The sequence below is a fragment of the Saimiri boliviensis genome, chromosome 9 (assembly GCF_048565385.1).
Source record: "Saimiri boliviensis isolate mSaiBol1 chromosome 9, mSaiBol1.pri, whole genome shotgun sequence".
NCBI classification, from domain to species: domain Eukaryota; kingdom Metazoa; phylum Chordata; class Mammalia; order Primates; family Cebidae; genus Saimiri; species Saimiri boliviensis.
Window position 1 is genome coordinate 125,513,013 of NC_133457.1, and position 13,720 is coordinate 125,526,732.

The 13,720-nt window shown below is 65.0% G+C and overlaps 1 protein-coding gene across 3 annotated transcripts in view; it reads right to left on the reverse strand.

Moving 5' to 3' along the window:
• LAMA5 (laminin subunit alpha 5) overlaps window positions 1-13,720 on the reverse strand; it is a 56,470-nt gene that overhangs the window by 15,165 nt on the left and 27,585 nt on the right. For all 3 annotated transcript variants that reach the window (XM_074406750.1, XM_074406749.1, XM_074406751.1), the window contains 30 exons: window positions 12,946-13,086; window positions 12,703-12,840; window positions 12,487-12,621; window positions 12,275-12,409; window positions 12,062-12,199; window positions 11,214-11,266; window positions 10,821-10,926; window positions 10,376-10,428; window positions 10,180-10,285; window positions 9,703-9,802; window positions 9,378-9,534; window positions 9,094-9,232; window positions 8,802-8,944; window positions 8,168-8,274; window positions 7,878-8,031; window positions 7,368-7,528; window positions 7,183-7,291; window positions 5,724-5,821; window positions 5,442-5,643; window positions 5,187-5,313; window positions 4,465-4,604; window positions 3,878-3,993; window positions 3,579-3,790; window positions 2,999-3,203; window positions 2,641-2,785; window positions 2,308-2,448; window positions 2,066-2,227; window positions 1,732-1,833; window positions 1,560-1,643; window positions 44-274 (listed from right to left, as the gene is read on the reverse strand). In XM_074406750.1, the coding sequence (XP_074262851.1) occupies window positions 44-274; window positions 1,560-1,643; window positions 1,732-1,833; window positions 2,066-2,227; window positions 2,308-2,448; window positions 2,641-2,785; window positions 2,999-3,203; window positions 3,579-3,790; window positions 3,878-3,993; window positions 4,465-4,604; window positions 5,187-5,313; window positions 5,442-5,643; window positions 5,724-5,821; window positions 7,183-7,291; window positions 7,368-7,528; window positions 7,878-8,031; window positions 8,168-8,274; window positions 8,802-8,944; window positions 9,094-9,232; window positions 9,378-9,534; window positions 9,703-9,802; window positions 10,180-10,285; window positions 10,376-10,428; window positions 10,821-10,926; window positions 11,214-11,266; window positions 12,062-12,199; window positions 12,275-12,409; window positions 12,487-12,621; window positions 12,703-12,840; window positions 12,946-13,086 (4,040 nt within the window). The remainder of the gene's footprint in view (window positions 1-43; window positions 275-1,559; window positions 1,644-1,731; window positions 1,834-2,065; window positions 2,228-2,307; window positions 2,449-2,640; window positions 2,786-2,998; window positions 3,204-3,578; window positions 3,791-3,877; window positions 3,994-4,464; window positions 4,605-5,186; window positions 5,314-5,441; window positions 5,644-5,723; window positions 5,822-7,182; window positions 7,292-7,367; window positions 7,529-7,877; window positions 8,032-8,167; window positions 8,275-8,801; window positions 8,945-9,093; window positions 9,233-9,377; window positions 9,535-9,702; window positions 9,803-10,179; window positions 10,286-10,375; window positions 10,429-10,820; window positions 10,927-11,213; window positions 11,267-12,061; window positions 12,200-12,274; window positions 12,410-12,486; window positions 12,622-12,702; window positions 12,841-12,945; window positions 13,087-13,720) is intronic.

Here is a 13,720-nt window from a genome sequence, read left to right on the forward strand (position 1 = left end):
CGCAGGTGAGCCGCCTCACAGCCTGGTGTCGTCCCGACCTCACCTGGCATGAGTCTCCCCGGTAGCTGGCAGGGCACAGGCACAGCTCCACATTGCTGGCCAGGGCCCCCTGGCTTCCTGGGCTGGCCACCTCCAGTGCCACCCTGCCCAGGGAGACGGCAGAGGAGGTCTGCGAGAAGAGCGCACGAATCTGCAGCTGCTCCAGGCTGGCCAGCACCATCATGAGCTCCTCACGGGACACAGTGTTGCGAGTCTCCATGTGCCGGAAGTTCCCCTGCGGGTCCAAGACAGCACCTCAGTGGAGCCACACCCAATGGGACAGAACAGGGAGCCTACAACAGACCCCCCCCAACCCTATAGGGGATGGAGGGGCACAAAGACCACAGGGGAGGGGGAGGTACCCACAGGTAGAAAAAACACGTTTCCCATGTGGCCAGCCAGCACCTAGATCCCTGCCTCACACCACATACCAAACCAACTCCAGACACCTTAAGAATTGAAATACACAAAGAGAACAGCCAAGCTTCTAGAAGAAAATATAGGTGTGTACTTTCTGATCAAGTAGAGACAAATACATTCTTTCTTTTTTACTTTTTTAAGACAGGGTTTCACCATGTTGGTCAGGCTGGTCTTGAACTCCCGACCTCAGGTGATCCGCCCACCTTGGCCTCCAAAGTGCTTGGATTATAGGCGTGAGCCACCACGCCTGGCACAAATACTTTCTTAAACGAGATGCAAAAACGCTTGCTGCCAAGGAAAAAAAGGATAAATTCAAGCCCGACCTGACAGCGGTCCAGACCTCTGACAACTGTAAGACCATTCGTCAAAGACAGCTCAGGCTGGGCACAGTGGCTCACGCCTGTAATCCCAGTGCTTTGGGAGACTGAGGTGGAAGGACCACCTCAAGTCCGAAGTTCAAGGCCAGCCTGGCCAACACAGCTGAAACCCCATCTCTGCTAAAAACACAAAACTAGCTGGGCATGGTGGTGGGTGCCTGGAGTCCCAGCTACTCAGGAGGCTGAGGCAGGAGAATCGATGGAACTTGGGAGGCTGAGGCTGCAGTGAGCCAAGATCGCACCACTGCACTCCATCCAGCCTGGGCAACAGAACAAGACTCTGTCTCAAAAAAACCAGCTTAAAGGAAAACCAGACGAGCGGTGAACTGGGAGAAGACAGTTGCTACTCTGAAGTGTGACAGAGGACAGGCACCAAGAATAACAAATGGATGGAGAAAGATCCACAAGTCAGAGAGAAATGGGCAAAAGACACTTAACAGGCAGCGCACGCAGGAGGAAGCCCAGGGCCGCTGCACAGCTGCTCACCCCTCAGTGCTCAGGGGCTCACAAAGCAGGTGGGAAGACAGTGTGAAACCCCCAGGATGACCAGAGCGGAAGACGTCTGACAACGGGTGTGTGGACTCCCCAGCCCCGACCCTGCTTCTGCTCCTGAGCCGATTTCCACCGTGGAGAATGGACCCAGCAGCACTGGGGACCCTTCCAGCCTTCCTGGCTGTGCTGAGGTCCAGGAGGGACCTGGGTGCCCAAGCCAGCTCCCCTCACCTCCACCAGCTGCAGCTGCCCGCGGTGAGCGTGGCCAGGCATGGGGTACACCGGCTCCAGGAACGCGATGCTCATCTGGTTACCCTGGGGAGGCACATGGGCCAGGTGAGGTGGGCATGGGCCTGGGCCACACCCGCCCATCCGCCCTGCCACGTCAGCTCGGTGCCCTGACCTGCAGCACCACGTCCGGCCTGCTCTCCATGGGGACGAAGACATCTCCTCGCTGCCTCTCTGAGTGCAGTTCATAACGGAGGGTCCCGCCATAGGATGACACCTGGAGGCAGACAGGCGGAGGTGACTGGCCAGACCCTGGCCACAGGCTCAGAGCCCAGCAGCATTGGTCTGGGCCCCCGCCAGGACAGGGCCCTGAGCTGGGCCCGGACACCTGAGCTTAGGGCCCCTCACAGAGCCCTCCTCCCTGGACAGAGGCCCACTCCCAGCTCCCAGCCTTCCCAGGTGTCCTGGCCACCTCATGGTGCCTCCCCCAGACCTGATGCCCTGCTTACCCGGTCCCCCAGGTAGGAGGGCGGGGCCTGCCAGTACAGCTCCGGGAAAGTCTCGGGCACCTGCCGCAGGTCTGCGTGGAGCACCTCCGTCCCCGGCCGCCGCTCATGGGGCACCACCTGCCTGTCAGTGCTCAGCAGCACCCAGCCGTCCATGTCCACGAACTGTGGGCACACACACACGTCACAGGGACCCATCTTGTGTCCAGTCCCTGGAAGGCACCGCCCGCACCCTGCAGGCCCACCTCCTGGCGGGTGTAGGCTGAGCTCCGGCAGCGCTCCGTGGCCCCAAAGCAGAAGCAGCGGGTGCAGCCTTTGGGGTTGGCAGCATCCAGGGAGAAGGTCCCAAGGCTGCACTGGTCACACCTGGGGCCCTGCACGTTCTCCTAGGGATGAGAGGACAGCAGGGGTGGACAGGTCGGCAGGTGCCAGTGCCGGACCCCAGGTTCCCCATACCCACTTGCCCGTGGGGATGTCTCTCCCACAAGTTTCCAGGAAGCCCGAGCTGCCCAGAAAGGCGCTGTTTCAGCTGAGGAGGCTGGAGGGGGAGGCCAGATCCGGGCCCAGCCCTCACTCACCTTGCAGTAGCACTGGCCGGTGACAGGGTCACACACGCCGGGCGCGGTGCCTGCGTCATGGCAGTCACAGGGGCGGCAGCTGGGGTAGCCATGAAAGCCCGGAGAGCAGGTGTCACAGCGGCGCCCACTCACATTGGGTCTGCACCTGCGACGGGGGCAGAAGCTGAGCCCCCTCCACCCCACGTCACTCAGGCCGAAGTGAGACCTTGTAGGCACCCCCCACCCAGGCAGCCTCCTCCCAGAAGTGGAGGAGAGGGCTTTGCTGCATCCAGCAGGGCGGGCACCAGGACCCGCTGTCAAGAGGAAATGTTGACCCCAAGGCCGCCGGGGGCCGCAGTGACCCGCTCTGGGCCCTCACTTGCACTGCCCGCTGTCCGCGTCACAGGTAGGGTCTGTGAGCTCCTGGACGCCGGGTCCTGAGCAGTTACACTCCTCACACCCCACCAGGGGGTGGCAGCCGAAGGTCTGGGGCTGGCACAGCAGGCAGTCGGGAGGGACGGTGCGCGGCGGACAGATGCACTGGCCCGTGAGCTCGTCACAGAGGCGGGCGCCGCAGTCGCAGGCTGTGGGCGGGCACAGGATTGCTGACCCGCCCTCCCCGTCCCGCCCTCTCAGAGGCCCCGAATGTAGCCCTAGGGGATGTGGCAGTGCGGTCGGGGGAGACAGGAACACGGACCCCTGCCCCAGGCGCTGAGCCTTCGACAGCTCTCGACGTGGGGCAGCTGCTCAGAATCAAGGTCACCATTGTCGGGGACGAGGACCACCTGCTGGTCCCTGAAGCTTGTCCTGGGCCGAGGCCCGCGGACGGGGCGGCAGCGCTGCCCTGCTGGCTCTAGACGTTCTCCTGACCTCTGTGCCCTGCACTCTGGTCACCCCGTCCACCTTGGGCTCTAGCACCACCTCCCCACCACTGGGCACCCAGGGACTGGGGTACTCACGCCTGCAGTGGGGGAAGCCCCAGTAGCCAGTGGCACAGCGGGAGCAGTCACGGCCAATGACGTGGGCGCGGCAGGGACACTGACCCCCGAAAGGCTCACAGGTGGGACCCGTGGCACCCACTTCGTGGCAGCCACACGGACGGGCTCCGTTGTTATAGAAGAGGGAGAGGGAGGCGGCAGCATTTCGGCAGAACAGGGGTGAGCTGCTGGGGCTGCGTGGAGAAGCCGGTGGTGAGACCAGCTCCCGCCCCGCCCCGGCCCGGCCCGGCCCAGACCCCGCCTTGCCGGAGCCAGCCCACCTGATGTGGTAGCCCTGGGCTGCACAGTGGCTGATGAAGTCATAGGACTTGTCCAGGGGCTCCTCCCGGAGGTAGCCAGAGCTGTAGGCGTTCTCAGGGACCACGAGTACATAATCCTAGGGGTGAGGCCTGGTCACCCTCCCGCAGGGAAAGAGCCTGCAGCGGGGAGGCCCCCAGAGGCTGGCCAGGGCAGGGTCCTGGTGACGGCAGCACAGCCCGGTCCTGGGCCCTGGCCACTGGGGGAGCCACTCCTAGCCAGACAGCGGCTTTGAGGGGCATGAGGTGGCAGCAGTGTGGATGAGGCCTCCTAGCATCTCCACATTGCTGTCTGCTGGCCACGCCTTCCTGCTCCCTCTCATAGTCCAGGCCCCACCTCCTCCAGGAAGGCCACCCTGACCAGCCGGGTGCAGGGCCCAGGGCCCCTCTGGAGCCTCACAAGGTGGACTGAGAAGTCTCCAGAGGCAGGAGCTGCTTTGCTGGGCACAAGGCTGGGCCTTAGCAGGCCCAGGAAAGGACAGACCCAGCCCAAGTGGTGTGACTAGTATAAGGACAGCTGGTCCCTGAGCAAGACACCAGCTTGGACTCACCAGCCAGAACCACCGGCCCTCAGGCACACGCACGGTCACAGTGAGCTCGCTGTGAGTCACATCCAGCAGGACCTGGCCCTCACACACCACCAGGGTGCGGCAGCCATAGCCATGTGGGCAAAAGCTGGCATTGGCGTGGCCTGGGCGGGAGACAAAGGCAGGGTCAGGCCCCAGCCCCAACACCCTAGAGACTCCCAGAGGGAGGAAGAAGGCAGGGCCGTGGTAGTCAAGGACTGCCCGCTGGCCGACGGCCACAGGTATGGGGCATGCCCACAAGGCCTGCCAGGCCGGCCCCTCACGTCTCGGGGGCTGGCCACATATGACAGGGCAGACGTCACGTGGGGCACCTAGAGGTCAACTCTAGGTACCGGACCCCAGGCCTGGCCAAGCCAGGAACCAGAACACGCTCAGGGGCACACATGCTGCCAGCCGGCATCCTGGGGCAACCTCTCAATTTGCCGAGTGCCACGGAGCCCACAGGGCTTCCCAGCGCATGAGGCAGACGCAGGACCCAGGCGGGCAGACCCAGGCTTATCTGGGAAGGGGGCGGGCGGGCAGGTGGATTGGGGCTGCAGCCTGCAAGGGCAGCTGGTTTGAGAACTGACAGCGGGACAGTCACGTTGCCCGTCACTCATAGCAGGCAGCACAGGCCACGCTGTGGCATAGGCGTTCCAGCCTCATCGTGTGTGGCAGCCCCTTCAGCCCCCACCACAGACACTCACCCTGCCACACGCGGCCAGCGTTGATGAGGACTTCCACGGGGAAGGCGGGGTGGGCCGGCTGGTAGCCGTGCAGCAAGAAGGCATAGCGGCCCAGGCTGGGCACGTGGGTGGTGAAGACCACAGTGGCCTGTAGGGAGAGGCTCCGGTGAGCAGGCTGAGCTGTGAGCCCCTTCTGCCCCCGGGACCGCCTGCCCGGGGTTGGGGCCCAGAGTCCTGCCCCACTGGTCCCATCCCTCGAGAGGGCGTGGCCCTCACCTGGGGCTCACGCAGCAGGGTGGGCTCTGCATCAGGGTCCACAGCAGTGGGGGGCCGAGGCTGGGGTCCGGCTGGGGACGTGACCGGCGTGAGGTCCTGTGCGTGGGTCAGCGGGAGGCCGGGTGGCAGCGGGAGCACCTGGCAGTCCCTGAGGACGATGGGCTGGGGCGGCTTTGGGAAGCGCGAGGGCAGACAGGCGGCACTGGTAGGAGCACCATGGGTGAGTGAGAGCTGGCCCCGTCGCCAGGCCCTCAGCCACTCAGCCCATCCCAGCCCCACTACCTGCCGGGGCCAAAAGCACCGTGACTGCTGATACAGTGCACGCGGGGCTCCACGAACTCCGGGCTGAACTCCTCCATGGGCACCAGAGTGATCCCGTGCTGCAGGCAGAGGGACGAGATGCTGCAACACCGGGGGACGGGGAGGACGGGGGGATGGGGGGACGGGGAGGACGGGGGGACGGGGAGGACGGGGGGACGGGGGGATGGGGGGGGACAGGGAGGACGGGGAAGATGGAAAGGATGGGGGGATGGGGGGACGGGGATGGGGGAGACAGGGGACGGGGGGATGGAAAGGATAGGGGGACGGGGGATGGAAGAGACGGGGGTACGGGGGGGCGGTGGGGACGGGGAGGATGGTGAAGAAGGGGAGGACGGGAATGAAAGGGGAGGATGGGGGTACAGCAGTACAGTGGGGTGGTCACCTAGCTCAGACCCAGGAGGGGGCAGACCAGGTGTCCGACCTAGCCCTGCTCTGTGCAGCCAGCCCCGCGCCCCTGCTCCGGCTGCACAAACCCAGCCCTGGACTGGTGTGGGCCGGTTCCCGGGCATGTGCGGCTCCTCCTGTGACCCCCTTCCTCCCCCTGCCTCTCCCATCTGCCACTGTCCCCCTACCCTCATCTCGAGAGCTGCTTGATGCCATCAGGTGGGACAGGCCCAGCTCTCCCAGGACCCGGCACAGGCAGGTGCCCAGCAGGCACAGGCCGAGAATGAGCCCTCCCTCCCTCCCCTTGTGACCAAGCCAGGCTGGCCTCTTGGAACACGGCAACCCATCTGCAGACACAGCGGTGGGAGACTCAGCCGCACAGACACAATGTGTGACGCTTATAGAAGGTTCCAGACCAGGCACAGTGGCTCCCCAGTCTGATCACAGCACTTTGGCAGGCCCAAGCAGCTGGATGACCTGAGGTCGGGAGTTTGAGACCAGCCTCGCTACCACGGTGAAACCCCATCTCTACTAAAAATACAAAACTTAGCTAGGCGTGGTGGCAAACGCCTATAGTCCCAGATACTTGGGAGGCTGAGGCAGGAGAATCACTTTAACCTAGGAGGCGGAGGTTGCAGTGAGCTGAGATCTCGCCACCGCACTCCAGCCTGGGCCACAGAGGGAGACTCCATTTCAAAAACAAACGAAAAAGAAAAAAGATCCAGGCCAGAAAAGCAGCTGTCTGTGCCAGAAGCAGCTGCCCGGGACCTGGGGGTGTCTGGGGCGGGCCTGGGCTCCTGGAGCTGTAACTGTAGGTTCTGTCCCGAGCACACAGAACAGCTCGAGGGAACAGCGAACGGGACTGAAGCCACAGGGCGCTCACGGGAGGAGCTCCAGAGGAAACACGCTGGGCACGAGGCCGTAGGCGCAGCCGCCATGGGGACCTGGGACCCCGACTGTCCTCTCCCACCCCGTGATGTTTCAAATCTTCCAAAGGAACCCGACCCCTCGGGGTGGGGGCCTGCGGCGTCCTTACCAGGAAGAAGCGCGCCTGCTTGGCTGTGAGCCGCACGCTGGCCTCGGAGTCCAGGTGGAAGACCGCCAGGTGGTCCTGGGAATCCCGGGCAGTGCCACGGCACAGGGTGCTGTGGAGGGGACGGGGGTGAGTGGGGGCGCAGCCCCAGGCACACCCTCACTCCAGCCCCTCCGGCTCCCACTCACCGGTACAGGCAGGGCTGCAGGGTAAGCAGGCCCTGCTGAGGGCCCTGCTGGGGGGTGTGCACGACCGCGCCCACCTCCTGGTGGGCATCTTCGCTGACGTACTCTACCACCAGGGCGTAGCGGCCCGGCTGCGGCACTGCCACCTGGAGCTGGACATCCGCCTGCAGGGAAGGCAGGGTGACGGGAAGCCCACCAGCCCTTGCCCTTCCCACCTCCCTCCCCTCCCACTCCAGCAACTCCCTGACCCCAGGGTGTGCCCTGCCCCGCTGAGTCCCGGCCCCGCTGCCAGACAGCTCCAGGCCTGTGGTGGGGGCTGGGCTGTCTGTGGAGGCCAAGGCCGACCCCATGTACAGCTAGGCACCAAGGTCACACACCCGGGAGGCGGGAGGGGGCTGGGCTGTTGCCTGAGGCAGCACCCTGCTCCTGTAACCTGCCAGCATGACAGGACCCCCAGCCCCCGGGCCAAGGTCCTACAGCACACACTGCCTCACAGGGTCCCAGGACACGCACGTCACTGCCCGTGCAGGTGACCATCGGTGGGTGCGATGGGCTGAGCCGCTCTGTGGGGCAGGGCCGGGGCAGGCTGTTGTCCTGGCGACACAGGGCCTCCACACTGGCGGCCGAGGGGAAGCCATCCAGGGGGAGGTGTGTGTAGAGGAGGCAGCTGGGGGGAAAGAGGCTGTGGTCGGCCCCAGGTCTGCTCGAGCCCCCAGAGCCAGCCTAGGTGGGGGGAAAAAAAGCTAGGCACAGCGGGGGTCCAGGCAGCCCTGCCCCTGTCCCGCTGCCCGCATGGCCCTCACTTGTCCCCGGACTGCTGGGCAGAGGGCCGGTACATGCAGGCCTCGGTCACCCGCAGCTGCAGGAGTGCCGCCTCGTAGTACGCGCTGGGCAACAGAACCACGTAGTCCTGTGGGGGGCGGGGGAGGTGGTGCTGGCAGTGGACAGACGCCACCACCTGGCCCTGCCCCCAGCCCCCCGACCCTGCCCCCGCACTCCTGACCCTGCCCCCAGACCCCAACCCTGCCCCCGCACTCCTGACCCTGCCCCCAGACCCCAACCCTGCCCCCGCACTCCTGACCCTGCCCCCGCACCCCCCGACCCTGCCCCCACACTCCTGACCCTGCCCCCACACCCCCCGACCCTGCCCCCAGCCCCCCGACCCTGCCCCCACACTCCTGACCCTGCCCCCAGACCCCCGACCCTGCCCCCACACTCCTGACCCTGCCCCCAGACCCCAACCCTGTCCTCGCACCCCCCGACCCTGCCCCCAGACCCTGCCCCTGCCCCCACACCCCTGCCCCTGCCCCCAGCCCCCCGACCCTGCCCCCAGCCCCCCGACCCTGCCCCCAGACCCCCGACCCTGCCCCCAGACCCCCAACCCTGCCCCCAGACCCCCGACCCTGCCCCCAGCCCACACTCCGGCCCTCGCCTCACCAGGAGCACCCCTTCGGCCTCCACGATCAGGGCCCAGGTGCCAGGGTTCAGCACAAAGGGGTCTCCAAAGCCCCTCTGGGGCACGGTGATGAAGGCAGGTTCCGTGCTAGGTGGGAAGGCCACGGGCTGGCTCTGCGCTGTGCCTGGGGAGGTGGGGTGTGAGACTCCTGAGCCCACCTTTGGGACACCCCCCCAGCTGCGTGCCCTACAGGGTGGGGGATACATGACCCAGAGGAGGGTGGAGGGTCTTGGGGGTGGGCAGGGCAGGGGTATGGCCCAGGGCCCCACTCACAGTTGGCGCAGGCGGCCGACCTGCCCTCCTCTTGCACAGAGACCCGCCCATTCACGGTCGTGGGCCCCCGGTTGACATATCGGAAGACGAGCCAGAAAACGTCAGGGGAGGTCAGGTTCAGCCTGGCCACGATCCGGGGCTGGGTGCCCAAGAAACGTCAGGTCACTCTCCCCGGCCACTGCCAGCCTGAGGCCTGGGCCCTGCAGGGGCCTGCCCATCCCTCCCTGCCAGCCACATCTGGCTCCACTTCCATGCTGAGCCCGGGTGGCGAGCACGGCACCCACCTGGACGGGCGCCATCTGTGCATAGCCCCTCCAGCTGAAGTTCTCGAACTCCAAGGGGTTGAAGGCAAAGCGCACGGCGTGGCCCTCGGGCGTGGTGGCCTCCTCCAGCTCCAGGCGCAGGTGGTGCAGGTCCGGGAGGTAGTGGTCCCTTGCAGGCCTGGCCACGGCAGGGGCTGGTCAGGTGCAGCCCGGCCATCCTGCCTGGCCCTGCCCAGAGGCCCCGGATCCCAGCGAGGTTGAGGCCTAATGTGAGCCCGTGGTGAGAGTCCCGGAGGACAAGCAGCCTGCCCCGCTCCCCTCCATCCAGTGGGAAAGGGGGACTCACTCGCTGCAGGTAGGACCCTGGGTGTTGGGGCGGCACAGGCAGGTGCCCGTCCTCGGTTCACAGCTTGGGCCCAGCGCACCGCCAATGTCACACCGGCAGCCTGGGGGGAAGGCGGGAGGTCAGAGGCTGCCCGGTCCCCACCCAGCCTCAGGGGCCCTCCGATAGCCCCTCAGGCCCCTGCTCACAGCGGCCCTCACAGCCAGGCTGAGACGCCTGCCTGGGCTCTCTGGACGGTGGGGTCAGGGCTCGGGGTCGGGCGCTGGGATCTGTTAGTGCTGCTGCGCAGGGGCAGGACGAGGAGAGGGAGCTGCCCATCTGGCGGGACCGTGCCTCCTGTCCCGCACCCGGCACGGGCTGGCCAGGCACCAAGGGGCAGCCGTCCAGCACCCGGGCCTCATTTGTCCCTCCAGGCCTCGGCTCCCCAGCATGAAGCGAGGGATGCAGGGCGGAGGTCTGGGCGGAGCCGGGGACACTCACTGCGGCAGCCAAAGTAGTCGGCCTGATCCAGGCCGAAGAAGCCGTCCTTGCAGGCCGAGCAGGCCTGGCCGCACACGTGGGGCTTGCAGAAGCACTGGCCGCTGCCCTGGGAGCCGAGGGAGAAGGTGAGGGGGGGCAGGGGAGGGGCCGGACCCGCCTGCCCCCAAATCCCCCACACCTCAGTCCTCTGACTCACTGGCTGGCACTCAGCAACTCCACCCAGTGTGCCCCTGGGGTCGCAGCTGCAGCCTGGGGAAGGCAGAGTGGGACTCAGATGCTTGACGGGGCAGGAGAGCCTAGCTCCAACCCCCACCGAGGAACCCCTGTATGCCAACACTGCCTCCAGAGCACACTCAGAGAGTCCAGCCCCCACCAGGAACCCCACACCCCAACACTCCCTCCAGAGCACACTCACAGGCTCCAGCCCCCCAGGAACCCCACACCCCAACATCCCCTCCAGAGCACACTCAAAGACTCTGGCCCCCCCCAGGAATCCAACACCCCAACACTCCCTCCAGAGCACACTCACAGGCTCCAGCCCCCGAGGAACCCCACACCCCAACATCCCCTCCAGAGCACACTCACGGGTACAGCCCCTGAGGAACCCCTGTGCCTCACCACTCCCTCCAGGGCACACTCACGGGTACAGCCTTTGGGGTTGCTGGGGCTCAGTCCCCAGAACCCAGGTTTGCAGCGATCACAGCTTGGCCCCTCCACATGAGCCCGGCACTTACAGGGAGCCTGTGCCTGAGAGAGGACAAGACTGCCAGTCAGAGTAGACCCCTGCTCTCCCACCCATAAACCTCAGGCATGGAGCCCTGACAAGGGGTAGTGAGAGCGGCTAAGGCCCCTCACCTGCCCTGACCCTGCCCATAGCAGTCACCTGCAGTGAGGACCAGACCAAGGAGCAGAAGTGCCCCGGGGTTGCCATGGCAACTGAGCAGCAGGTGTGAAGCCCTAGTCTCCCCACGCATGGGACTCTGAGCTTGGCCTTCGTCCCTGCCTATCTCCCACCCACAGGCGGACGGGCTCACCTCAGGAAGGGCAGGATCCACCAGGGCCAGACCGGCAGGGTGGCAAGAGCCAGCTGTGGAGGGACGAGTGAGCCTCGGTCATTCCCCAGTGACCAACCCGGCAGGCCCAGGGCGTCCCAGGCCACAACCCACGGCCCCACAGGAGCCGAGGGGCAGCACAGGCGCCTCCCATCTGCATGGACATGGAAACACACTTCTCTGCTTCCTGCAGAGCAACGCATGTGCCACACCACCACACAGCACCTGCTCGCGCACATGCACGCAGACGGCCCCGCACAGGATACCCGTGGACACTGCACACACAGCGAGCGACACATGAACAAGCATATGGACACACACGAGCATTCACCCACTACGCATGCACCAACACGTGCACACGTCCCTGAAGGAACACAAACACACTCGCACTCGGGAAACGCATGACACACACACGTGCTCACGAAACACACAGCAAACGCAGCCACTCACGAAACACACAACACACACCCACGCTATGGAATGTGATCCACACGTGCACCCTCACGAAACAGGACAGACGCTGACGCACACGGGCAGTACACAGACACGCCTGTGCAACGTGAGGACAACGTACGAACACAGAGCATGTGGACACAGTCGCAGTACACACAGCACGTGGCTGCACGACAGGGTCGCGGGAAGGCAGCGTGTGAACAGCATGCAGACCCTCAGACACACACGTGAACAGGGTCACGGGAAGGCAGCGTGTCAACAGCACGCAGACCCTCAGACACACACGTGAACAGGGTCACGGGAAGGCGGTATGTGGACAGCAAGCAGACCCTCAGACAGGTGTGGCACCTGGTGCACACAGCCACCTACCCACTCACCCTCGCAGTAGGGGAAGTTGTAGGCGCCAGTCACACAAGCGTCACACCGCAGCCCTGTCACATGGGGCCGGCAGCTGCACTGCCCGCTCCGGGGGTCACAGGCCGCGTGCAGGGAGCCTTCAGTGGAGCAGTCGCAGGCTGTGAACAAGGATAGGGTGTGGGCACGCGGTGGGGACTGCCCCCGCCGCCCCCGCTTCCTCCCTGGGCACTCACGGACACAGCTGGGGAAGCCGTGGAAGCCGGGGCTGCATTCCTGGCAGGCGGTGCCCATGTAGCCAGGGCGGCAGTGGCACACACCACCTACCCCACAGAGCTGGTCCAGGGCTCCCCGGGGGTCGCAGGTGCAGGCTGTGGGCGGACAATGGGGTCAGGCCCTGGGGCCATGTGGGTGGCCGGGCCCCTTCCTGCCCTGGTCCTCTGCCCACCTTGGCAGTTTGGGAAACCATGGTAGCCAGGGTGGCAGCGGTCACAGTGAGGTCCAGCAAACCCAGGCCGGCATGGGCAGCGGCCAGCCTCGTCACAGCCCTCGGGCAGGGTTCCTGCAGGGCTGCAGCTGCACACTGCAGGGCAGAGAGGACGTCACGGCAGGACAGGCACGCAGGCCTCCCCCACCCATGCCCACATGGAGAGGTGCCACTCACACTGGCAGAGAGGGAAATGGAAGTAGCCGGGGGCACAGCGATCACACATGGCCCCCTCGAAGCCCGCCCGGCACCTACACCGGCCTGTGTCGGGGTCACAGCGGTCATCGGCCACTCCGGGGCTGGAACACTGGCAGGCTGCAGGGAAGGGCGGCCAGCATGCTCAGTCAGAGGGTCAGAGGCACCAGGCCCCTGGCGTCCACCTTGAGCGTGGGTGGGGGTGAGCAGGGACCAGGGACTCACGCTGGCAGCCCGGCCCGTGGAACCCTGGTGCACAGAGCTCACAATGGGTGCCTTGGAAGTTGGGTTTGCACACGCAGCGTCCCACGCGCGGGTCCTTCCGGCAGGCGTTGCCCTGGGTCCCTGCCGCGCTGCAGTCACAGTCTGGAGGGTGGGGACAGGCAGGGCAGTCTCAGACGCCCTGCAGGCCCCAGCCCGCTGCTCCTGGCAAAGCTTCCCTCTCCACAAACTCATTTTCTAACACTTTTACATGACACTAACTAGAAACTGAAAGAATAAAAATTCCAAAAAGGGAGAGGTGGCCTTCTGGGAAAACGGTGCGTGCCACCAAGCCAGGCTGACTACGGAAAGCTTCATCAGTTATCTGTAAGGTGGATTCCAAGTTAGCTGCAAGCATCAACACAGAGAAAATGCACGAACAAAATCCTAACAAGCTGCAAGGCAAATAAATCCTAGTTTCTCTAGAAACCGCGTCAGTAACTGGGAAGAAGACACAGAGTCCATCCAATGTCTTCACTCACGCGTGAAAGGAAGGCCGTGAACACGCTTCAGCTTTTGTGACCGATAGAAAAATAAAGGTTCAATACCTGTCAAAAGTGTAAGAGGGGCCGGGCGAGGTGGCTCACGCCTATAATCCCAGCACTTTGGGAGGCCGAGGTGGGCAGATCACCTGTGGTCAGGAGTTCAAGACCAGACTGGCCAATGCGGTGAAACCCTGTCTTTACTAAACATACAAAAATTAGCCAGGTGTGGTGGTGTGTGCCTGTAATCCCAGCTA